Raw genomic sequence first — 27,027 nt, 5'->3', positions numbered from 1 at the left:
TAGCAGTAATTAAAAGTTCATTGAAGTTGTAGTTAATAGTTAGTTGATAGTGAGAATTGGCTAAATCAGGCTAAACTTTCATTACCAATATTAAAGGTGACATATCAGGAAAATTTGACTCTTTCTGTGTTTAAGTGCTATAATCAGGTCCTCGGTGCATCTATCAAACTAGAAAACGTGAAAAAGGACAACCCAGTTTTTGTAAGCCTTTCTCTGCAAGCATGTGATCTGTTAACGGCTATAATAGTAAACATGAGTCTTCATACACTCCTGGCATCTGAGCCACTAAGGACGCAATAGTGTCATTTTTTTTTTTTTTAAAGAAGGGAATGTGTCCAGATAAATTCATATACCAGTATGTGCAAGTCATTTTACACCAGACTGCTTTGCATACGAGGGTCAGTAAAACACAGGATTTGCACAGAAGTTGATTCTCAAAGATGGATCGATACCAACTGTTCATGATCCAATTTCATATATATTTCGTGATGTTTGCAAATGGTCTTTCTGAATGTGTTTCGTTAACGTGTTGCTAATGTACTGTGGCCAAAGTTACCATTGTTTCTTACTGTATTCACGAAGACCAGAGCCATGTCATTATGTTCATTTTTAACCTGAAAAGGCTTGCAGTCTGTATAATTCATAAACGCATCTTCATTCTTATTGAGTCTCTCCAACAGCGTGTAGCTTTAGCCACATTAGCCGTGCAGCACGGTATCGGACTCATTCAGAATCGAATGTTAGCAAACATCCACACACATACATGCCATACCTACATGATCTGCTTCACAAACAGTTTGTAATGATCCATTCTGAGAGTTATATTTGATGTGTGAGCTTCTGTATTATTTATCCCTCAGTGTATTGGAATCGTGAGCTTGGGGGCGGGGAGCACAAGCTCATTTGCATTTAAAGGTACACATACCAAATCAGCACATTTTTTTCTCCCACCCAAAAATAGGGAGTTCAAACATTTTATAATAAAAAATCCATGGGGTATTTTGAACTGAAACTTCACAGACTCATTCTGGGGACACCTGAGACTTATATTACATCTTGTAAAAAGGGGCATAATAGGTCACCTTTAACAGTCACCAAGAAAAGTAAAAAAAAAAAAGTTCATCATTTACTCACCCTCATGTTGTTCTTAAACTTTTTCTTCTGCAGAACACAAAAGAAGGTATTTTGATAAAGATTTTGAAAAGTATAAAGATAAAATGTCTTTCTTTGTCCAAACAATGATGGTCCAATGTTTTTTTTTACTTTCATTAAATCCACAAAGACTGTCGAAACATTTTTCAAAATATCTTCTTTCATGTTCCACAGAAGAAGGAAAGTCATATGTTTGGAATGGCATGAGGGTGAGTAAATGATGACTGAATTTCCTCACTTTAACACTTTATTAATGCAGATTAAAATATTTAGACTCATATACTTTTGTATTTGAATGTGTATGAACTACTGTTAAATATTGTATTAATGCAAAATACCCATAAATTATATATAAAAACACAGGCTATGTGAGTTCAGCTAAGTTTTATTCAATGAATTGAGGCATAATCAAAATTACATTTCTGAAGTTATTGAAGTTAAGGAACAATGACATGGAATGTTCAATAAAAATAGAAGGCACAGGTCTACAAATTATATCTTGTGCATATATGCATAGCATCTGCAATAATTAAGGCTTTTCATTCAAATTCAGACATGAAGGAGTTGTTGGAGTGTGCAGAACCTGGTAACAGTGAAAATGCTGTGAATAGTTAAGTGAACTCACTCAAAGTGATTAACACTTTTGAACGAACACAGCAGAAGCTCTTGATTATAATTGTTCTCATGACTTAATTTATATGACTGCAACACAGAAAACAGACTAATTCTGAATAATTAAAATTAGTGACAAATAAATTAAAGACATAAGGTTATTTCTTCCATCCTTGTCAGAGGGATAATTATCTCCTCATAGTTACACAAATGGACAGGGTAAGTTAATAACAAGTAAATGTTTACTCACTCTTTAAAATCATTAATATTAATAATAAAAATGGAACATGTAGTGGGGAGCAGATTTGCGACCGGTACTGTAGGATAAGACCTCAGTTTTAAATCACAGATCTTTGGTTTCACAACAGACAATCTCTAGACAAAGGCTACACGATACAGCACAAAAGATCCTGGTTTGAGGAAAGTACCACACTACCTGAAATTCAAGAAACAAAATTCTGCAAACACAGTTATTGCTTGTTCATTATTATCCATCGCAGTATGTCACAGTATGTACATGTGCTTAAAATATTGATATCAAGCTTTTTTTAAAAGAATGCTTATTAATCCCTGGTCAACATCACTATAATATAAAAACAAACATGTAGCATAAAACATTCAGATTTTGATTCATTTAAAAGCTGACTGCCAATTCAGCTGTTTATGAAGTTTAAATATGTAGTCAATATTGACCAGGGCACTGAAAATGAACTATATGTCCAGTGTTAGAACAAAGGCCTTTCATAAGCAAAGTATACATACAGGCAAGAAAAATATTTCTTCATTAAGGCATTTCTACAGAGGTAATTCTATAGGGTATTTCAGATAATTACTTATTATAAAAACACTATCCTTCATAAATAAAACACCCCGTTCAGGTAAAAAAAGTGCTTATAGTGTAAATGTCTGCCCTTGATTTGAGCCCCAACAGACATAAGGCCGCATCAACAGTAATGAACGCAGTAGTCAAGATCGAAACAAATCACTTTAGGGAGAAGGAAAATCTTCAAATACAAGCTTAAGACTGCAATAAATAATGCATTAAGAAGCTCTCTCTCTGCCTAAATGGAAAGGTTCACAGAAATACAATGAGATGATCAATAAATAGGATGTATTTGTTGTTGAGTAGATTTTGGAGTGAGCTTGTACCATGATCCAATCAAGAAAAAAAAAGCAACCAAACAAAAACAATACCCCAGCATCCAAACTACAGAATTCTGGTATTTTCTTGTTGGACCTGATATCACACATCCACACAGTAAAAGTAAGTTATTTGGAAGATTTTGTAGGTGAAATCAGAATGTGAAGTCATGCATTAAATGCTAATACAAATAAACTGACTATGAGATGTGATATTACATCCAAAATCCATGTGTGTATATCAGACAAATCCCACAATATTGAAGTGTCTGAGTGTTATGATCTGGGCATTATCAAATCAAATGTTATGATTAAACCCTAACACTTGGAATTAAGTGAAAGCAGGATGGCCGGTTTTTCCTCAATGACGCGTACTAGCAGGTTATCAATGTAGTCCTCTAACTCGAGGATCCTGGCATCTTTTTTGGATAGTTCAACCTGTTGCTTTACCACCAGTGTGATCAGTTCCTCCTGTGTGAGCTGGGTGTACGGAGCGCTCTCTCCAATCTGGATATGAAGTGAAATGAAGAAACAGAGAAAACAGAAAGACAATTGGTCAACTGATATACAGTACCAATCAAAAGTTTGTGCAGATATTGAAATTTTGGCTATAAATATAAATGAATTTCCATTTTTCAGTGTTAATGAACAACTGTTCAATTAACAATTTTTAAAAATTTACTTTCAGTGAGTGTTAGATGATGACAAATGTAATCTAAACATAAAAATAGGAGAAATGAGCATGCACAATTAAATACCCAATATCAGCTGATACTGGAAAACTAGAATCAAATTCAAAATGAGAGCAGACTAGGGATGCACGATATATCAGCCACCATATCGGTATCGGCTTATATATGTTTATTTTTAATGTTATCATTATCGGCCGATAAGAAAATTTGGCCGATATATTAAAGCCAATAAATAATGCATTATTTCCTTCAGCTCAGACACCTCAGATACGCACTGTCTGCCATTATGGTTTTGAATTGCTTGAAATATGATTTAAATCATTTCAAAAAGGAAAATACAGTGCAACGTACAGCGCAAGTCTGTCATATACACATAATATTATAATGAGAACATTATAATTGTGTGCTTGGGACATGGCTTTTAATGGTGAGACTTTTGTTTTTGTAATCGGGCCCTCAAAAAATTATATACAAATTTTGATTTAGATTTATCGGCCAATATATCGGTTATCAGCTTTCAAATATAAAGAATTATCGGTTATCAGTACATCCCTAGAGCAGACATAAAAACAAAGTGTGCCTGATTTTCTTTACAAAACTTTCAATTTCCTTTTGTTCATTGTGTTTAACATCTTTTATTCTTCAGTGTGCTAAATCAGGGGTCGGCAACCTATGGCACATGTACAGAGCCCCTAAAGGGACATGGTGATCAAAATAAATAAAGAAATAAATAATGAGATGGGAAGAAATATTATGTCAATGCTTTTGCGTTCTCTCGCAAACGTTTTGCATTCCCCTGAGAAGCATTGCATTTGCTCGCAAAGTTTTTCTTCGGAACGCAAAGATTTTGCGAGCGAACGCGTAGTGGGGTTCAGTAGGGTCAAACTGGAAATTTGTTTAATTTAAACCTGAGTAACTTGTAATTTTATGGAAAATTGCTTCAGAAACAGCATAGTGCTTAACTAGGAAACCTAAAAATGGCACTTCATGACAAAAGGTTGCTGACCCCTGTGCTAAATAGTAAGAAGGCAGTAGGTAGATAAATTACTGTACTTTTGGCTTCTCAGCCATTTCCTTGATGGTGATAATCTTTGGGTCTTTCCCCACAGCAAGAACACTGGAAGACTGGCTCTCGGTGGTGCTCATGGGTTTCACTGGGTGGGGCCTGAGAAAGAAAAGATACGGACATATTACCGCAATGAACATGAAAACTTTACTGCAAACAATGGCTAATAATTAGAGCATTTTCATTCATCCAAGAGGAGGATGTACACTTTTAAGGATAAAACAAACCCTTAGAAAATGTTTATAAAAGTAAACTTTGAAGATGTACCCACTTCATTTTAGTATTTGATTAAGGAGACATGGATATGTTTGGAAGGGCGTACCTTATTGCTCATCTCATGCTAAGAATTTAGTACTATGTATGCAAATTTTGTTTGCACAGATACTGTTGGAACTACATTTGTGAAAATGTGCGGTATACATCCACTACAGCACACTACATATGATACTGCATAGCATAATACTTATTTGACCATTTCAGGAGAGATGAATGACTGGCAAAAAGTTAAGTAAAAAATGTCAAATAACTGTATATATTTTTGTCAGATGATAAATAGACACCTCTTGTTGATGTAAACATGCAATGTAGTAATAGAATGCATGCGTTATCATGTGACAATGTAACAAATGACATTTTGAAATGTTTGTTGCATACTACATTTTTCACACACTAACTTTACAAAAAAACAAAACAAAAAAAAGTGGTATAAAGTACATACGGTCTCATATGCAGAAAGCAGTTATTGGCATGTGTTAGTAAACCATTCCAAACTCACCCAATGTATAATTCCCAACAAAATCAAAAGATCAATAAAAGTACAGCAGAGAAATGTTTAAGCACCTTTGAGGTAGAGCAATTAAGAATCATGCATAATGTAAATATTCAGCAAAACAACATGATCTTCGGAACAAACACAAATTGTGCCCCACCACTCATGCTCACCAGTATATGAATATGTGACCTCATAGTTTTGTATGCATCAGCTTCATGTAAACTTCAATAAGTATGTTAAGTAAATCTCACATCTACAGCATTTCATATGGATCCAGTTTTATAAAACGTACACATTGTCAAGGTAATCAATATAAAATGGCCTACAATAACAAAACGGAACATATAATGGAGAAACCCCTGTATTATTTGTGACACTGCCTCTGTTCTAATTTACACACGTCCTAAAAGACCATGACATTTTGAACCACAAATAGCAACAATCAATAGCAAAACCCCAGGCCCACAAACCCAACAATCACAATCCCAGGAAGCAGTAACCAACCACTAAGCAACCAATTGAACAAATGCCAAAGGCCAGAGATTGATTGAGGAAGTTTCAGGGTAAATAAAAGCTGCTGATTTGAAAGTCGATGGGTTTAGCACAACAAGGGTGACAGACTGTTAGGAGTTCAAGGAGTTGTTAGTAGGTTTTGGGAGAACTTTTCTCACCTTCTTGAATTAGAAACAGCACTTCCACTACCAACTGGCTGAGCCTCTGATGGCGAGACCCAAGCACGAAGAGCAGTCTTGCCCCCAATAGGGGATTCAGATGTTACTAGGGTGGGTTCAGTTCTGCTTGCTGAAGCAACACTAGTTACAGTCAGCTCAACATCTTCAGCATCTTGTGAAGATTGAGAAACTGATCTACCCAGACTACCATTCTCTGTACCAACTTTCCCAGTCGTTGTGTACTGGCGTTTCTTTTTAAGTGAAAAATTTCTTTGAAATGAAGCTCTGGCTTGTTCAGTAAAGCTGGGAGATTGTTTTCCGCGCTCTAGTTTCGGTGCTGTGCCGTATTCAGAAAGATTTGTGAATGGATCGGTTTTCCCTTTGTTTGCAAATGCATCTTTTTTATCAATGGTCGACGCCTGATCTACAATATTTCCCATTTTCTTTGGGCCCCTTGTGAACAGGTCAACTTCATTTGTGGTCTGCTGTGGTAAAGCCCAGGGATCTTTAGATATTAGGTTATCACTTGGGAATGGGTCAAAAGCAGTCATTCCTTTCCCCTCAGGTTCATTAGTCAGTTTCCCCAAATGCAGTTCTTCTGGAATTTCAGCAGTTTTAAAGTAGTCTGTCTCAACAAACACATCTGTAGAAATGTTTTCATTCTGGCCCTTGTGTAGTTTCTCAACTTTGTTGTTTTCTGATGTCATGGGTTGAGCGGTTACCTGCTTGTCTGGTTGGACTTGTTTGACTGGGTCCTTTACTAATGACTGTTGTCTTGGTTTTACTGAAGGCACCTGTTTAGCTGCATCATCAGTCTTTGAATTAACATTTTGTATGGCTCTGGCAGCTGGTGTAGGCTTCTCTTTTGACTGGGAGAGTTGATAGGTAATGGCATCAGGAGTCAGAGTATTCCTTTCCATCTCCTGAGGTATATGTCTACTATGGACAGCGGGAGGTGGCTTATTTTCCATGTTCTTGGATTTTTCAGGCTTATTGACCGTAGCATATAAAGGCTCATGACCATGTTGGAAATTAGGCTCGAATGATAGTTCTGGTGTTGCAGGGGCTTTGGGGGGCATGATTGCTTCTTTGTGCCTCACAGGGGCAGGGGGAGGTGCCTCATGATTCCTTTGGTGCTGGTTAAGGTTTGCTGAGGTTCTGTCTTTAAAGACCGCAGATTTATTTGACATCGGTCTCTCCGGTCCATCTACATTCATCTCTTCAGAGAAATCCCAGTTCCTCTGGTTTACCTCTGCAATAATATGGTCCCAACGTGTCTGACTCATCACCCCATGCCTTTTCTTGGGAAAGAGAGTTTCATAGTCTGGCAGAGGAAGAGCAGGCCTTTGACTACTTTTGGAGTTCTGTGTATGCATTTGTCCCCCATTATCAGGATGGCTTTCAGTCTTGGACGAGCCCTCATGATTACCAGGGGGTAGAGGAGCCTTTCGCTTCTTATCAGATTTGGGAGCTGAGAGGTTTTCCATGCTGGACTCACTTGATTCAATGAAAGTTCTCTGAGGTTTAGGAGGTGCCAAAGAAGTATGAAGATCAGAAAACATACCAAAAGACTCAAATGATTTAGTAGAGAGGGGTGGGGAAAGTGGAGAAGCGTGGATAGTGCTCTGGGTGTCTACAGAGTCTGAAGGGGATTGGGAATGGCTATTATCGGTTTCAGGCAGTACATTCAGAGCCAATCTGCCAAAGAGTAAAAACATAAAATGGTCAACTTACAGCTATACCAATGCTTACAATCCAATATGTTTCTGCTGGACTGATACTACTGCATTACTACTGCAACTGATAACACTAAGTTCAATCCATTTAATACATACAGCACAGGACCTTCCTTATCATTACTCAATGCCTGACATTAACACTTTACATGAACAACTGAACACTCAAAACAATAGAAACAATGTCCTTCTTACTATTATACTATTAAATGACTAATACATACACACACATATATATGTATCTCTTTTTAATAAAAAAACAACTAATTTCTACAACTAATTTATTAATGTAAATTTTAATCTTTTCTTTCAATTCTAGTCGTTAAGCATAAACCCCAGACAGACAGGAGGAAATGTACCCTGCACTTCCAAATATAAAAGGTCCACACAAAGACAACAAAACAGATTCCTGTCTCTATCTATTCTCAGCTTTTAGAAAATTAGTTACTCACCATAATAGTTAATCACCACAAAACAGAAGTTTCCTAAAATCTTTAAAACTCCCAGTACAAAAGAAAAAGAAAAAAAAAAAAAAAAAAAGAAAAAAGTAATCTTTGAGACTTTTTCCCCTAAGACAATGTCTCTTAGTCACTGTCTGTAAGAGTACAAGATCATCATCTTTCACAACTTGTTTCACTCCATACCAGAAGTCTAGCACCTGACGATCCAGTCCACATTCCTTCCTCCACTAACCAATCAAAGGGCTTTGGCCAAACAGGTTAAGTAAGTTACACAGGGTCAAAATGCAAATCATTAAATACAATAAAACCTATTCTGAGCGCACTTTGTGGCCATAAAAATTAACAGACACTGAATGCCATAACTAAAGTATACATTTAGTATGCAATGGATCAGGTGAAATTCTGCACAATTTATATTGGTCTAAAGTATTACAGGCACTCTCAACAGAAGAATGAAAGAAGAGCTGTTTATTTGATTAAAATCACTGTGATACAACATGTTCCACTTTCACCCAAGGATATGAGACTCAGTGATACCTGAACCCCCACATCTAGTTGAGAAACAATGATCTCATCCCATCCTTACAGACAGCCCACCCCCATACACACACACACTTTCACAATAGGATACAGCTGTGCTGAGAGACAAAAACAAAAATGCTAGAAGCTAATGGAAGTGCTACACACTTTCAGTAACAACCTCAGTGTGTAGCAATTTTTGAGCCGTTTCACTAAAACTACTTGTGCACTTACTCTCTTGACCTGTTAGTGTGCGCAATTCCAGATCTTCTGTTATTAACCATCTCTTAAAGCAATTTTCACAAGGGGGCTGTGTCTAAATAAATGAGTTCCTCTTTAAGAGGAGTAGAGTAGACAGAGGTGAGGGGAGTCGAGTTTCAGCCTGGGTTTTCCTCAGCTCTCAGGTGTCAAGATACTAACTGCATTAGAGGGCAGCCTGACACATCATTCAGCATGCAGCCTCAGCATGACGCAGGCTGAATATAGTACAGATAAAACCTCTAAATCTTTAGTTCTTTAGCATCTAATAAGAATGCTAAAAAATATGGTGTTTAAAAGAAAACAATGCTCAGACAGTTCCCTGGGGTTGCATTAGAGCTGGCTAATATAGTTAATATATATGCAAAAGGAAAGTCACATCTATCTAATAACTGTTTCCACTACGATCCCTTTGTTTTATCAAAAAAGGTCAAAATAAGTGTTTTGTATATAATATATATATATATATATATATATCACATTCATAAAAAATTTTGGTGTCAGTAGTATTTTAATGTTTTTGAAAGTTAATGTTATTGTGAAATATTATAATTTAAAACAACTCTTCTATTATAATATATCTTAAAATGTAATGTCTTTCTTTTAATTTGAATTTTCAGCATCATTACTCCAGTCTTCAGCGTCACATGATCACTCGTCACATAGAAATCACTCTAATATGCTGATTTGGTGCTCAAGAAACATTTCTTATTATTGAATTTTGAAAACAGTTGCTCAATATTTTTTTGTGGAAACAATATATATATATTTGAGGATTCTTTGAGGAGAATAGAAATCTTTTGTAATATTATAAATGTCTTTACTGTCACTTTTAATCAAATTAAATGTATTCTTGCTGAATAAAAGTATTAAAATCTCAATATCCCCCAGACTTTTGAACGGTGTATAATGTAATAACTGAAATGGTAAAAAGTTAAACATAATTAAGCTGTTTTTTTTGTTTTTTTTCACTAATTGAATACAAGGAGGCACCAATATAACAATGTACAGTAACAGAAATATTTAATCTACTTATATTTTTACTAAAACATTTTAATAAAAATGAAACTTATCAGACCTAATGCCTTTCTTGGCTACTATTAAAACAACTGTCTGAATCAAGACACGGATGTACTGTGGGTTACATAACTGAAGCATTTTTAAATGTCAAATAATGTCCATTGTTTGTATCATATTATGTAGGCCTACACCTTTTATGTATTTTACATCTATTAAGTCACCTCTGTCTGTCCACGCTGCATAGGAGCCCTCCAAAACTGCCTCCCTGATATCAATTTTTAGATTTATTTTAATGTAGTAGATATGGTTTGGATCGCAGTCTTTGTGTTAAACAGGTCGGGTACAGAATTAAATTAGTGTTGCTGTTGATTAAAGTGTCGGGTGTTCTGGTAGGTACTGCAAGTGTGGAGGGTCAACAGACAGGACCCTGTGCAAGACTCTGGTTAAACTATTCTGACAAGCACTAGAGGAAACTTACTGGTCAATTAATTGTGCATTAAAATCATCACAATATTGCCTAATATTATATCACCAGCAAATGCATTGCTAATAAGCGACTATTCACCCAGCCATGAATCAAGAGGAGGTTATTCAATATGTGTACTCACCTTGGCTTGACGGCAGACACTTTTGCAGTGCGACTGGGGAAAACACTAGCGGGTGGTGTTGGGGTGAGGGTGCTCCTAACGCCCCTCCGTGAGTCCGTGGATCTCTCTTCTGGGACAGAGGCTGGAGTATCCGGTGTGAGGGGAATGTCTTCAAAGGGGTTTGTGGAGGAGGGCTCATCCAGACGCTTGGGTTCATTCATTGCTTCCTCTCTCTTTTCCTCCTTCTTCCTTCCAATGCCAAAGAGAGAGGAGAGGCGTTCAGTTACTCTGCTCTCCTCCTGATGCCGCTGCTCCTCGGCTCGCTGCGCCTCCTCCTCGCGGCGCTTCTTCTGCAGCTCTTCCTCTTCCTTGCGCTTCTTCTCCTGCTCTTCAAGTCTGCTTTTCCTCTCTTCCTCTTGTTTTCTCTCTCGTTCTTGCTGCTTCTTCAACTCTTGCTCTTCCTGTCGATTCAGCATCTCTTGAAGGCTTCTTACTTCGGGTTTCCTTCCCCTCTCCTCCTCCACCACCTCTACACGACGCTCCAGCGAGCTGAGGCTCCTGTCCTCTAGATGGCTCTGTGGGACAAGAGAAGTTTTGTCTTGCACTTCAGGCTTGTATGAGGGGATGCTTAGGCCTTTCAATGAGTCGATGGAGATATCGGAAGTATTTCGTTGATGGTATTTACGAACATCCTCTACTGAACCCTTTCCTGAGCTGTTCAGACTGAGTGTGGAGCCAAAAGCAGCTTTAGGTTCTTGTTCCTCTGCATAAACGTGGCCGCCGTTGATACAGAGGTTATTCTGCGCCGGTATGTTTTGTTTAGAGCGGTTCAGAAGTGAAAAGGGGCCAAGAGACACTTTGCTATCTGAGCTGTCAGTGCGCTTGTGTCCCAGAATTTTAAACTTCTTTTTCACTGCAAAGAGAAAATAAAAGACAATATGTATTAAAACTGCAATGTCCTTGAGGTCCAAAATGTATTTGGATAAAGCCTACACTTAAAAATGTCTAACTGCATTATATAAACAATGAAAAAATCGTTAGTGACTTTTTGATTTGTAACTGGTAACAAGGTGAATTTTTAGAAGATGTATGAGCTACATATCAAATTATATTTATAACTAAACTAAAATTTAAAATTAAGGTGTTTTTTCCTCACTGTTTTTCTAACAGAACACAAAGAAAAATATATTTAATCATTTTAGTTTTGTAACAATACACAGTAACAAACAGAAATATTTACCTACTTACACTAGGAATAAATAACATTTAAAATATATATATTAAAAATAAAAGATTATTTTAAATTGTGATAATATTTCACATTATTACTGTTTTTTTTTTTTTTTTTACTGTATTTTTCATCAAATAAATGCAGGCTTGCTGAGCATAAGAGAACATTTTAAAAATCTTAATTATTCCAAAATATTTTAATGGTAGTGTACATACAAAAACATTTTAATGAATGACAAAAATATCTAAAATGAATGATTTGAATTGATTTAAGCATACATGATCCATATAGTAATGGTGCGTTCACACCAGACGCGAATGAAGCGTTAAGCGTGAGTGATTTACATGTTAAGTCAATGCAAAGATGCGAACAGACATCCTGCGGCGCGATTCGCGGGAATCAGGCGGTGCGGATGACGCGATTCGCGCGAATAGAGCGTTTCGGGCGTTTGACGTGCGTAACGCATGATTCGCGCATATCGCGCGAATAGAAAAATCTGAACTTTGGCGAAAATTCGCGCCGCGTTAACCAATCAGGAGCTTGCTCTAGTAGTAAGGTGATTACGACGTAGCAAGAGGCGGCAGAAATCCGAAACAACAATGGAGGACAAAATCATCTTCGCTGTATGTGGATACCCGGAGCTGTACGATACATCTTCATACTTTTATAGTCATGTTATTTACTACCATTAAAATACTTTTTATATAAAATATATATATATATATATATATATATATATATATATATATATATATATATATATATATATATATATATATATATATATATATATACACACACACACACACACACACACACATATTGAGACTACAAGCTAGCTAAAGCCGGCAAATTTTACAACTACTTTCCCGCTGACAAGTTGATTTATTCAGAGGAAGTGTGCAGAAACGAGACTCGAGCCGCCTGGCAGAAGCCCCTCTCATGACGTGAATTTGTGTCTGTTGTGAAGCGAATTTCACGCGCGAATGAAGTGAATTTCACGCGCGAATGAAGCGAATTTCACACGCGAATGAAGCGAGTAAACTCAAAACATTCAAACGTCCAAGTACGCGCAAGTAGCGCGATTTATTCGCGCAAGTCGCGTCTGGTGTGAACACCCCATAACTGTGGATTAAATGTCTAAATACTTTTTATACATGAACTATGCAAACTGTTCAAAGCAGACATTTAAAAGTGTAATCCAAAGGAGAAAAATTGGAAAAAAACATATTTGTACAAGATGCATAACCTTTGACCTTACCATCAGGAGAGTCCACATTAAGGCCGGATGATCTGCTGCTGCTGAGTGAACTGTTCTTCTCAGGCAGGGTGCCCAGGGTTGACATGGACTGGGACACATTCCTTTGGAGGTTTGTTTTTGATCCAAAAAAGGATTTCAGTTTAGATTTCTTCTTAGGAGAGTCTGAACTGCCCTCTTCTTCCCCTTCACTGTCTGTTCCCACTGAGGAGGGCACGATCGCAGAGGCAGAATCCGACAGGCCGTCTTTCTTCTTACCACGGATTTTATCCTTGAGCTTGGAGATGCCGGAGCGAGGCTTGTCTGTCATAGAGAGGTCAAACATGCTGGCTGTCATGTTATTCCTCATGAAATGAATGTCCAAAAGAACTTCCCCTCTGTCTTTCTCTTGTTTCCCATTCTTATCCACCAGCTTGTACCAACTGCAAAGAGAATCAAACAGTCTTCATTAAATAACATGACAGTTGTGCCCCTTATTTGTTATTGTTAAAGGGGTCCTATTATGCTTTTTTACATTTTCAATTTTCTTTAGTGTGTAATGTTGCTGTTTGAGCATAAAAAAAAAATGTCTGCAAAGTTACAAAGCACAAAGTCACTTCAAAGGGAGTCATTGTCTATGTTAGTAAGCAGTTTCTGAACTTCATGAAACCTCCATTGTAGTGTTGAGTTTTCTTCCAGGAACATATACGTCACAATATTTCTCATTTAAATAACTCCCACTGAAGTCAATATGCTAAAAATGGGCGGGACCTGGCTGAGTCGTGTTAGTAATGTGCTGAAACTCATGGTCAAGGTAAGGGGCCTGACATTTCCAAAACACACTTGTCCAGCTGACCAACAGAGCACATTGTGTTTTTCAGAAGGAGAGGCTTCATAGAGACAGGAACTAAACAGAGCGTTACTGACAGACTGGGAAAAGAGGTGCTGCAATAATGTAAAATATGTGAAAAATGTGTTTTTGAACATTCAAACATGAACCCCTATTCTAGTAAACCCCAAATCAAAATCAAGACTTTGAAAAAGGACATAATAGGTCCCTTTTTAGAATTATCATTTATTTTAATTATTTCAGCGTATAACTTCAACTAAAAAGTTTAAGTTGAAGTACTAAAATTAATAAAAACGAAAAAAAATAAATAAATAAAGTAATAAAAATAAATAAAAAGAGCACATAAAATTACAAAAACTTATATTATAATATAATATTGAAAATATAAAATAATAGCTAATTCAACAGCTAATCCAAAATATTAACAAATAAATAATACTAAAATAACACTGCATACAGTCAAACCAAAAATTATTCAGACATTTTTTATATATTTTTACTAGTGTGTGCAGGACACTATAGTTCATTTACGTAAGTGAGGATAGCAAAATAAAGTAAACTGTGACATATTATACCCAAAAATTCTTCATACAGTGGACTACCAGTAAAATTGATAAAAATTTGGAACCAAAAATTATTCAGACACTTTGACCTTACCATGTTTTGCTTCATTTTAAATTCATATTGTATTACCATTTTGTTTAAACTATAGTGAATAAACTGTATAAATGAATGAAATGTTCAAGATGCCTGAATAAATTTTGGTTTGACTGTATGTCACATATGTAATTTATGATTTAAGAGTCATTTTGGGAACATTTTACATATGCCTTGTTGCAAATTTTCTTTTGCCTTTTGTAAAGAAAATGTTGCACATATTTTTTAAAAGACAAAAAAAAAAAAAAAAATAAAAAAAAATGGAAAAAACTGAAGAACCACCCTGTAATCTCCAGCTGGTTGTACCATATTATTATTATTTTATTATGTGAGAATAGCAAGGCCACAGAGTGATATTTAGCATTCATTATACAAAAAAAAAAAAAAAAAAAAGTTTAAGGGGTTAAAAGTCAGGGTATGATACTTTTTTTTTAGTTTTACAATGGTTTGCTATAATTATATAGGATAAATTCATCAATTCAAATGGTGGGGAGATCAAAACTAAATTGCTGCATACAAAAAGAGAGGCCAGAATTTCACATGGGAGTTGAACTCTGTGCCAGTAAATGACCCAGGTCACAGAAGCCCGCCTATTGATGAAATAAAGGGAAAATGTCTGTTTATCCCACGCTTGTCCCCTCATTTCTGCTCGGCAATTTTTTCAGCAGAGCAGCAGGTAGGAGAGTTCTAGAGTTCAGTATCTGCAATAATGAACAAGCCATTATCCGCCCACGCTGTTGTCATAATGGACTCCTGAACACAGGGATCATGGGTAGTCTACAGTCACACTGACACCAAACAACGCCTCCCACAGACGAATCTGATTAAACATGGCATGTGCTCAGAGGAAGCAGCCGCAGCAGAATTCCAAGCATTTAGGTTTGGACCCCCACAGGACAAGAGCTTTAGACAGACTGCTACTACAATTTTAATGAACACATTTTTCCTTTTAGAATAACATGTAAAAGTGATTTCAGGGCTGTAAGAATAAGACCCACTGTGAGAGAGATTCAGCAAGTAATCAGTTATGTTGTGCATCATATGCAATCATTTTCCAGCTAAAGTATATTTATGAATTTATGGAGTTACATTATAGCTGTATAATTTCCAGCTTGTTGCAATTTCTTTTCTTTTTGTAAAGATTTTTCTTATTGTAAATTTTCTATTTGAATGTAAAAAGTATTTAATGAAAAATGAAGAATATATATTTATATAACCTGTGTTTGAAAACTTTTTCACTCACCAGCCAATTTGGCTACTAAATTTTTAAGTAACCAGCCCTTCAGAACTTCTAGCCTAAAAGAAATAAACCAGATTATCAAAATCACATTAGATTTAAATATATATTAATTCGGTAACACTTTATTTTTCAGTGTCCTTATTACACATTACATGTAGTAATAACTATAAATTGTGCATAATTACATGCAACTAACCCTACATTAAACTCTAATTCATAATCCTATAACAAGTACATGTATTTTATTATTACTCCGTACTTAAATGTATAATTACACTGTAATTACACTGTAACCATTAATTCTTATTAAATATGTTTCAGAATCACTTCAGTTTCACGACAATCAATCATTGTTTGTGAATACCATACTTCTCTTATAAAATAAAATTCCAAATATACTTACTCCAAAATGAATGTTTAATGGTAAACACATCAAAGATTAGCAGACAGGCTGTCAAATCATAAAGTGATCCGCTGTTATTCATCACAAAAGTCAATGTACTGTGGCCAGCTAGTGTCTTTAGTACTGGTATGACCAACGAGCATTTTTATGTAAATGACCAATCTACATTTTTATGTAACTGACTTAAAGGTATGAACAGTCTTGAAGAAAAAAAAAAAAATGTGATGACTAAATTGTAAAAGTAGTCTTATCAGTTTATGTAACCGGCCCATGAACTCAGTGTACTGAGTTTGTGGGCTCTTCTCTATTGAAATTTATTAGAAAAGCCAACCCGTTCTCACTTCAAATGTGTCCAATAATGCAGGAAACAAACTATCAGTCTGTTAGTGGACCATATACACTCAGACCACAGCAGGAAACTCAAATCTGGAGTTTCGGGCTGGGGAAAGAGTAACGGGAAATCATGCCTATCAGCAATCGAAGCTCAAGGAATGTTCTTCATGATGTCCCTGTTTGGGATTTGATAAGGAAAGTTCTTTCAAGATAATCCAGGCCTATTTACATTATCTTCTGCCCTAAAGTTTGTTTGGAGCAAGGGGACGTGAACAACAGATGCTTGACAAACGCAGTACAAAACATCACATCTAATACAGATATCTAGGACATGACCTTTTTCTTTTAAAATATCACCTTGCAGTAAAATCCATTTTTATAGTCGCTTTCACATGCATTAACCTTCAATATATCATTCTCTCACAGCTCTCAGGAATCGATCCAAATGGTCATGCCTGAAAGTTCTTTGTTATCTGAGACAACATTCGAAAAACTTGACGGATGGACTTCATGTGAACATCCAACACATTCCTCGCAGCTTATCTAACAACCCTCACACACTGGTTTATCTCTTTATACAGGGAAAAACTAAAACAAACAAGTGCGGCTCCTAATCTAACTTCAGCAGCAATCATTAACTCTGTCTGAGAAGGGAACAGTGAACTACACTGTGTTTTTACCAAGAACAGCCTTCTACCATGAGATAAACATGAGTCACATTTATACAAAAATCCAGGAAGTAGATCTACTGAATGATTTACTTCAGATTCACATTATGAAGCTGACACAAGTGATCATTTCATGCACTCAAAGGACGAGCCTTCATCTATTATTTTACTCTTTTTGAGGGACTAAAAGAAGGCTATAAGCAAGGTTTGGTTTTCAGTCTTGGCATTCCTGTTTCAATACAAATGTATAAATCTGATAGGGCTAGGTATTGACAGATTTCACAATTTGATTTGATTCCAATTCACAAGCTCTTGAATCGATCCCTATTTTGATTCGATTTGATATCTATTCATTTGGATATATATATACCAGGTACAGTAAAACAATGTCTGATTGGTCTCTGCACATCGTCACTACCCACTATATCCACCCACCATACCTGAGATTCAGTATCCATTGGTTGAAATTTCAAATGATGATGAAAACACTGCATCATGCACTACAACACGTCATGTTCAGCAGCATGTCATGTTACTCCGTGATTACACATTGTCTTATGTTGTGTTTGAGCTTGTTCGATACCACCTGCTTTAAATGAAGATATGCGATCTACTATGGTTTACTAATATTCATGAAGTTACAAACCAAAACGTGGCACAAAAGCATCATGTGTCTGCAGTGCTTTTTCATACAATACTTGGTATAGTTTGGTCTTTAATGTGTATGTTCAGTTTTGGTTTCGTTGTTTACTGTGTTATGTCCCCGTTTTGCCGAGAAGCATCTTGCTGCACCCTGCGGTGGACATCCAACCCGGCCGTCACACTTGGATATCCACCGCAGGCTGCAGCGAGCCCTACTTGTTTTTGCCTGCCTCTGTTCCCTAGTTAGTTTCCATAGTTTTTAATTAGTTCCACGCACCTGTTTCTGTTCAGTTGATTACCCTCCTGGCATATTTAAGCACTGAGTTCTTTCTGTTCGGTGTTTGGTCTCATTTACATTTGTTTGTGGTTGTGTTTCCTGTATAATTGTAATTAAAGATTGTTCCAGTTGGATTACATAGTTGTTAGCTGAAACAAATATGCTTGCTGTATTCTGCTCGTTGAGACCTTTTCAACAACATATAGCCGCGTTTCCACCGCAGGAACTTTCCTCAGGAACTAAGAACTTTGGGGTGGTACTCGGTGTGATTCCCCCTCAGAAAGTCTCTGCTGACGAGGTAGAAATTTTTTCAAAGTTCATGAACTTTCGGGGGTGCTGATTGTTTGAGATTGTTTGAGTTCACAGTGCATTTTGATTGGTTGACTCCATGCAGCATTTCATTTCAACCACCATTTTTAAAAGTTTGTTGCGGTGCGTGCAGTAAGAGTTGTTTGCTATTCGAATCAACATTGGAGTTTAAAAAAATACAACAAGGTTCAGGCTTTATTAAGCTGATATACAAAGGACAAAATTCAGCGGGAACTGGAAAGTCACGCACAGTCCTACGTCACTGGACTTAATCTTCACGGTACTTTAGATGGAAAAAAATTCCTGGGACAAATTGTTTTGGGTAATTTCGGTGGAAAAGTGGCTAATGACTAAGTCATTCTGTTATGTACTATGATTTTACAGATCACATTTTCATGTAAAGCAGTTATTTTTTCACGCTATGAAAATAGAGCACTTCCAATATGTCAGCAAATTTAAAAGCACTTGTTAATATAGGGACATATACCAACACTTAACTGTAAAGCCAAGCTTCAAAGCTTTAAAACAACACCTATTGTGTTGGTTAAGCAAGTGGTTAAGTAACATGATAACTTAGTAGCCCCCGATTTGGATTTAAGAGGTTAAGGTTGACGATTAATCGGTTAATTGATCATTAATTTAAACAATGATCGATTATGGGAATTTATGTAAAATGACATCCCTGGTTCACATGCACTTCGCGCTGCCGCTTGAGTTGAGCCAGATACAGCGATCTGTCACACCACATTAAAGAGTAATAAAATGGTATTTACTGTATTGTTTGAATTTGGTGATCAAATTGACAGAATTTGAAAGCTGACACAGTTTGCTTCTTATCAAAAATCACAAAGCTTATTGTGTTGCATAAGAATCAATAATGGTTCATTAAAATGAAGATCAATTAAAATTAAATTCAAATATCAAATTTAAAATTAAATGTATCAAATTTATTAAAATCGATTAATTAAAATTGTCATCCCAGCCCTAAAATCCCCACACAATTGAGTAAAACAGCAATCCAGTATGGAACATTCAGTAATTATTCAATAAATGTAACTGTATAATAAAAAGAGCTATATGTCGAAAATAAAACTCTAAAACGCTTATGGAGGAGGGCTTCCTTATAATAAAATAATTAATAATTCAAATTTGAATTAAATTAGCCTAACCTTGCTGTGAATTGGGCACATAAGGGTTAACAGGAATCATGAGTTCTCACCGATTCCTTTTATTTGTATCAGGTAAACAAAACCATGTTTACAGAGAAACTTTAAACCAAGGGCCCAGCCACTGCGAGACTGCAAAACAAACTGGTGCAGCAAGTTTCATCTGCTCTTTTATTTATGGGATAACAAATGATTTCATAAAGAGTTTGAGAGGTCATGTGGCATGGGAATGCTTGGCCTAGATAAAGGCATAGCAAAATAATTAGAAAAATGATCCACTGAGGATAAGAATTAACCACACCTTAGTCTACACGAACCTGGACTGGTAACACAAAGATTATGAATAACTGATACCGGACAGTCAAAAGATGGAGAGGAGCTAAAACGTGACAGGTCCAGGACTTTAAATTGGCTTGGAAGGGGGACAAAATGCCATATTAAATTTAGATAAGAACCGTTTAAATATTAATACTATTAATATATCATTAATACCACAATAATACTGCATTTTTGTCTCGGATATTCTTATAAAAGAGACTAGGATCAGCTGACCCACACCTCAATGTCAGAGCTGCCATATCAACATTACCCTGAAGTAGGACAGTAACACGACACCAGCAAGCTCTAAGAAAAAGAGGAGGCAAAATTCAATCCCTTATGTGTGCCCATTTAATGAGTGGGAGAAAGAACGAGAAAGAAAGTGAGATGTCTAGCAAAAAAAAAAAAGACAAAATGCTTGCAGTGCACAATACTATAATGAAGTGCCAGTGCCAACATTTACAGCTTTCGCAGACTGTCAATATTATTTCATACTAATACGGAGGACTCTTTGATTATGAAATAAACACATTAGACTAGAAACCTCTCTATCGTCCACTGGGTGTCTGTGTGTCATCAACCTAGAATCTAACAACGCTGATGGTTCTGGACTTGCTGACGATGCTGTGAGGAAAAAGATCACATAAGCAGCTGAATCCAGTTCGTGTTACTGTATTAAAACCATGGTAGCTACGAAATAATTCGACAATGCAAATAGGTGAAAATAACTTGCAACTCTCCAATTTATCGGTCATTTCCCATAGTAAACTCTGATCTCTATCGTTTAGTTAAATCTGACACTTCTATACTTGAACTCTCAGCCAATGATGCACTGGAGCTACGCTAGGACCGAAAATGTAAAAATAAATGTAAAAAATAAATATGGAAATAAATACATAAGGAAATAAATAAACAAAAATAAATGAACACAAATGAAAAAAAAAAAAAAAAAACATGAAAAAAATAAATGAAAGAATAAAAGTTTTTTTAAAAAAAAATACAGAAAATTGTATAAGAAGGAAAAAGTAATACAAAAAATATATTAAAATAAATTATATTTGTTTTATCATGTCATTTATTCCTTTATTTATTATCCTATTATTACAATTCTTAATCTATCTATTTATTTACATATTTATCAGACTGCCTACACCAAGTGCAACTAGCCTGCTTTGTTGGCTGAGGCTATTTACACTAACTCTGCCCACTATTGTGTGCCAGACAAAATTACAGTGGCGTGGAGAGTAAGGCAGGTGGCGCTAGTTTATGGCGAGACCAACCTGACTTCGAACCTGATAAATATAATCATATACACTGAATTTGTTATCATCACACTGTGTTATACAATACACAAATGGCATCTGCCATAAATAGCATCTAACAGGATTTGCACTTGGTGTAAAGAAAATACTTTTTTTTTTGCTCTTTACACTTTGTAAATAGCATCTATCGCTATTTGCACTTTATTAATTCAACATTTTTTCCTCATAAAACAGAATTAGAAAATAGTTTATTATAATAGTTTCCACATACTGGCATGGAAGTTACAGACTTTAATGAAAACAAAACAGCAAATAGTTGTTGTTTTTAATTCTTTGTTAGGGTTGGGAATCAAAAATCGATTTCAATTCTGGAATCGGATTATAAAATTGAAATTTCGATTCCTCTTATCGATTCCTTTGTGAGCATTTTAATGTGATTTTAAACCATTCAAGTACAAGAAGAAGTGAAAGATATGTCAATTTGGTACTCGCACACTGTTTTCTGAGCACACATTCGAAGCATGCACACAGAAAGCTGCCATGTTGTGCGTGAATACTGAACCGAGTAGCCGTACGCGTCTTGCACTTGAATGGACAAATACACAAATAATTATGTCAAAATATCCTCGTAAACAATCAGTTTTGTCTCGAGTGAATGTAAATAGTTGAGAAAGAAAACACATAACAGTATATGGATCTATGTATTCGTTCTTAAAGTGACAGCAGCCTAATACCGGTCTGTGTCATTAATGTTAATCAAAGAACAAAAGAAAAATAGAAAATTGCTCTCTGCTCTTGACTGAATAACTTTTGTAACTTTAATAAGGATTAATCTATATTTTATTTATAAAGTGTAAACCATGCAGTGTTATTTTACATTTAATTACATTTGATTTCTGTATCTGAATACCACAGAAAAGAAAAGAATAAAACCTCTGACCTTCTGTGTTAATAGATTACAGTTAATATGATATGCATACAAGACTTATCAGATCTGAGATTATTATGGGAGACACAATGAATTAAGTCATTCAGTGATACTTAAGCCAATACCTCCATCAAAACACACCTGCTTGAAATAATCACACATTTTAAGTGTTTACTTTAATTCTGAATATCCCATTACGTCATAAGGAGTTTTGCATTTCAATTTTACATAAGCCTATGTGGATACACCCAAACATTCACGTCACAGCTATTAACATACTTCACCATTACATAGTCTCAGGTATAGTACACACCTGCTTTAAATGGTAACCATGTGAACTGGGGCAAACCCAAGGCAAATAGACTGATCTTACACGTCCCTTTCACTCTCTGTTCTGAAAAAAAAATAAGAAGTCAAACTAAAAGGCAAATAAAAGGCCCTATGTATTTGAATAAAGAGCAGCCATCATTACCATTGAAAAAAAAAAAAAAACTATTATTAAAAACTACTACTACTATTATTATCACCACCAGTATTATTATTATTATTTATTAACAAAAACAACAATAATAAAATTACACACTGTTCTATTGAACACTGGACTTTTCATACAATCATAATATATTTCTATCATCATTTAGTCACTCTAATACATTGCAAGCAAACCTTTTCTTAACAGAAGGCCATAATATGCTTTCAGTTTTAATATTAATTGTGTAGCTCTAGTGTCTATAGGCTGAATTAGAATTTAAATTTACTAAACTGCATGAACCAGATCTACCAAAGGAAAAGAACACCGTGTTCACACAAATGCGCACACACACACGCGCACGCGCGCACACACACACACACCCACGCACGCACACTACTCTTACAGGTGGTGGAAAGTAAACACTAATGTTTTTGTACACCATTAGCCCAACCTTGGGTGTCACTCATGCTTGTCAGTTAATGACTGGTAAAGTTTTGTTGTACTGGGCTGGGATGGGTGGAGAGGAATGTAAAAATGTCATTATTTGTAATACAGTTAGACTGGTTGTGTAAGATTGTGCTGAACTGTATTACTCTATTAGTCCCATTTACTTGCTTGCTTGTAATGATAAACTATGACTATTCAAAAGAATACATCTGATGAAAAAAAAAAAAAAACTTGACCCAAGAAAATTAACAGATCAGCTGATGAAGCTGCAACCAGTTACTCCTGATATTAATAATTGTTCTACAGCTGTTATAAGACTTAAAAAGGGCTTATGGGACACATATTTTTATCTCAGCCTAATTAGTTAGGAATCATCTTGACTGAAAAAAAAAAGTCTGAAAGTAAAAAAGCTTTTCTGTTAAAGGTGAACTTTCTACATGGAGCGGAGCTCACCCTCATGAACGCTGCCATTTTGAGATCACATGACAATGATGGATTCAATGGGTCAGGTTACTAGTAGTAACATCAACAATAATAATAATGTTGTTTATTTTATATTGCATTTTTTATTTTATATTTTATATTGTTCGAAAAAAGCATACAAATATAAAACAAGCAAACCAAACAACAAACATGGTCATGGTCAAGTCATGGAACAGATCATGTGTGTTATCCACAGGTTCAAAGAGAATGAGTATGAGTGTCCAAAGAAGCAGACCCTGATGGAGCAATTAATCAAACGAGTCTGACAATCTGCAGCACCAGTGGGACACAACAAGGACAAATAGCACTGGACCTCAAACGCCGAAGGCCACAAAGCAAAAAGACAGGTCTTACACTTCCCATTCTCTCTCTTAAAGGCCAGAATAGGAAGTCGACTGGACAAATCGCAAGCCAACCTAATATGCAAATAAAGTGAAACTCATGTGCCTTCTGTTTTTGAATACGAGCAGCCCTCATTTCCAAAGGTGAAAATGAAAAGCTGGAGAAAAATGAAGCTCAAGCAATGACTACATTGAAACTATATTACTAAAAAAAGTACAATGTTTGTTTTCTTCTTCCTACACTGGCGCCTGTTCTGTTTCTGAGGTGTCTATTTATACATTTTCTGTGGAAATACTTCTATATTTATTGTCAAAAACTGAGATTCAGTTCATAATAAGGCAAGCATGACTATTACTCATATCCAGGGTTAGGGCCACTAAAAAAAACATAGTAATAATAACAGACACATACATATGGAAAGTAAATTGTCCCTTATTTGCACTATAGACATGAATGACAGCTCAATTCATGTGGCTTTTTGAGATTTTTTTTTTTTTCATAGTTACAATTTTCACATAATGGACAAAATCTAGCAAAAAAAAAAACAAAAAAAATCCAGATCTGGGTAATATCTGGAGATCAGAAAAGAACTTGAGGGTGAGCTCTTTTTAAACAAACACCTAACAACACCCTAGCAACCACACAGCAACATTCAAAAACACCTTATCAACCTTATAACAACATCCTGGTGACAGGTCAATACCTAAAAACATTTAAAAATTAAAAATCTTCTTTGATTTGATTGGCCATCTCAAACATTTCGACAATGACGAGCGCCGTTATACTGCTAAGGCAAACCAGCCTAAAAATTTGACAAACTTTTTGTCATCCTAAGAACAAAGAGAGCAGGTGCGTAATGGAGTGCAGCATCAAGAAAATCAAATATTTAGGGGGGGGGGGGGGGGCAATTTGTCCATTATTGGTGGGGGTGGGGGTGACACTTGTCCCCCTCAAAGTCTATGGTGGTTATGTTGCAATGTTATCAATTCAATAAAACTATGTTCAGAACTACTGTATCTTGCAGTGTTCATTCATTCATTCTCTTAAGTGAATGGTATTTGACAGTATTTACAACCCACAGCCTATTTGCCAAATTATTTTTGTATATTATGTTGACTCACTGATTGGAGAGGGGAAAAACATTGTGAAAAAAAAAAATGAAAAAAAAATGAATGACCCAAACATAACAGTGAATTTGATGAACAGGTTGATTAAAAATAATTCCTTTATATAGTTATAGCTTTTTCTTTTTTCAGTTTTGACTAAATACTCAAAAATCAGTGATGTGTGACGTAGCTGAATCATCTCTGCCTGACCACAACACTTCGATGCATACAATCAGTTATCACATGTATACAGTGAGAAATTAAATATTACTGTATAATGTTCATGAAAACACACATTTACTTGACTAACATTGTTTTACAAGGGTGGGGTACTGAATCCTGCCCATGCAAAAGAGGAGACCAAAACATACTTTGATGAACTTCTTGGTAGCTTATCACTTCAAACTTTTAAAATCTTTGAGCCATAATAGGATACTTTTATGACGCAAAGATAGAATTTTATTCCCCCATGGGACAGAATGGCACTCACTCGGTCTTTTTGCGTGATCTGTTGGCGTGGAGATCCACTAAGTTGATGACAGCCTGCCCCAAAAACTTGTCCAGTCCCACCAGGGCTCGGTGCATAGCGATGATGTAAAGCGTGCATCGCTCCGCGTTCCCCTGATGGACCAGCGGCAGATCGAACGTCGCTTCTTCCTTCCATTCAGGCGAGACGCATTTCTCCGCTACGGACGTGGAAAACTTGTCCTTGCCCACCTGCATGATGGCATATGCGTCGTTCGTTCCATTTTTGCCCTTGATCCGCAGGTTTCGTGCTTTGAGCACCGTCACCTGAACACTGGTGGGATACCACTGCTGGTCACCCAAAGACATTCTCAGTTAAAGTCCAGGTTCAACCGGGACGAAAAGTTGCGCTTTGTTCGTTTGATCCCTCTTGATGTTTGCCTTGTATCCGGTGCCGCTCTGGCTCCTGTGTGTAACTGTTTGGGAGATCTTATAAGCCCCGCCCCTCACGTATGACGTATACTGTGTACCCAACGTTCAGGTGATGCAGGTACCAGATCATTCTTCACATTAAACTATTAATGAAGAGATTTTTACTGAACAATAAACCCTGTGATATAGGTGATAAATTCCGGTTTAAGGCCACTTTTAACAACGTGCTGCACCACTTTTAACCTCTGGTCATGATTTAATAGAAATGATAACCTCGAAGTGCAATGTCAAATGTGTACAGTAAACGATACGGTTGCTAGAATATATAAGCGAGTTGTTTAGCAACAAACAACCAATCAGAAACTGCCTCACCGATTACCTCATTAGATATTCTAGCATTTTAAACAGTCGGAAAACCCTTTACGTTTGAGTTCAGTTTATCTTAATCGAGATTTTAAAACTGTTCTCAGACTATCTCTGTTGAAGAATTTCCTTGTTAACGTTTCCTCAATTTACTTCCTCAGACTTTATCTGTTTAGAAGATGAATCACTACTGTAAAGCACAGATAAAGGCTATATTCAGCAGGACAAAAATAGAAAACGGCAGTGAGTAATTATTTTGAAGCCAATTAGTCATCTTTCAGATTTAGACCGTCTCCTGCTATTTGTATTTGTATTCGTTTATCAGCACACTTTGCTTCAGGCTAGCTATAACCTCATACCAAACCTGCACTACCGAGGTCAGTCTTGTCAGAAGCTTACTAGCGTGATGTTCAATCCTTTGTTCTCAGTGAGCGTGTCCGTGTTTGTCCCGCCCAATCTTTAAACTACCGCACTCTGATAGGATAATGCTTGTGTCAATAAAAAGGCTCACGTTTGATTGGCTTTATTTCTTATGGACTATCGATTTACATATTACATAGAAACAGAAGTTATGTAATTGACAAATAAATACGTTGGGTTAAGATTTTTCTCATTTAGATCACATATGATACGGAAACATAAAAAAAAAAAAAAAAAAAAACCCAAGTAAAATAATTTTAATTTTATGGCATTTTTTTCCAAACTTTTAT

At 36.1% G+C, this 27,027-nt stretch overlaps 1 protein-coding gene and 1 long non-coding RNA gene across 4 annotated transcripts; one reads left to right on the top strand and one right to left on the bottom strand.

The window, feature by feature from the left end:
* Positions 1 to 1,519: 1,519 nt before the first annotated feature.
* rab11fip1a (RAB11 family interacting protein 1 (class I) a) lies at positions 1,520 to 26,700 on the bottom strand. 3 transcript variants are annotated; one of them, XM_051903313.1, is made up of 6 exons: positions 25,548 to 26,700; positions 13,179 to 13,597; positions 10,708 to 11,599; positions 6,106 to 7,803; positions 4,650 to 4,761; positions 1,520 to 3,411 (listed from the first exon to the last, which is right to left on the bottom strand). In XM_051903313.1, the coding sequence occupies exons 1-6, from the start codon at positions 25,889 to 25,891 to the stop codon at positions 3,223 to 3,225; spliced, it is 3,654 nt and encodes a 1,217-aa protein (XP_051759273.1). In that variant the 5' UTR covers positions 25,892 to 26,700; the 3' UTR covers positions 1,520 to 3,222. The 3 variants fall into 3 exon arrangements, with proteins under 3 accessions (XP_051759273.1, XP_051759274.1, XP_051759276.1); XM_051903314.1 differs by lacking the exon at positions 6,106 to 7,803 and having other exon boundaries at positions 25,548 to 26,669; XM_051903316.1 differs by lacking the exons at positions 10,708 to 11,599; positions 13,179 to 13,597; positions 25,548 to 26,700 and adding an exon at positions 8,294 to 9,289.
* Positions 17,412 to 24,841, top strand: LOC127517555 (uncharacterized). Its single transcript, XR_007931280.1, has 3 exons — positions 17,412 to 17,510; positions 23,551 to 23,630; positions 23,806 to 24,841. It is a non-coding gene; the product is annotated as an uncharacterized LOC127517555 (long non-coding RNA).
* Positions 26,701 to 27,027: the final 327 nt, after the last annotated feature.

The sequence above is a fragment of the Ctenopharyngodon idella genome, chromosome 8 (genome assembly GCF_019924925.1).
Source record: "Ctenopharyngodon idella isolate HZGC_01 chromosome 8, HZGC01, whole genome shotgun sequence".
Lineage (NCBI taxonomy): Eukaryota > Metazoa > Chordata > Actinopteri > Cypriniformes > Xenocyprididae > Ctenopharyngodon > Ctenopharyngodon idella.
Note: the sequence above shows the minus strand (reverse complement) of the source record. Positions and strands in the feature narration are given on the sequence as shown.

What these genes read in the sequence shown, in the direction of transcription:
- rab11fip1a (XM_051903313.1), bottom strand. Translation starts at nt 25,891, where the DNA reads ATGTCTTTGGGTGACCAGCAGTGGTATCCCACCAGTGTTCAGGTGACG. An exon ending in GCTGTTTCTAATTCAAGAAG is followed by an intron (nt 4,762 to 6,105) that starts GTGAGAAAAGTT and finishes TTTCTTTCTCAG; the next exon opens with GCCCCACCCAGTGAAACCCA. An exon ending in AAATGGCTGAGAAGCCAAAA is followed by an intron (nt 3,412 to 4,649) that starts GTACAGTAATTT and finishes CTTCATATCCAG; the next exon opens with ATTGGAGAGAGCGCTCCGTA.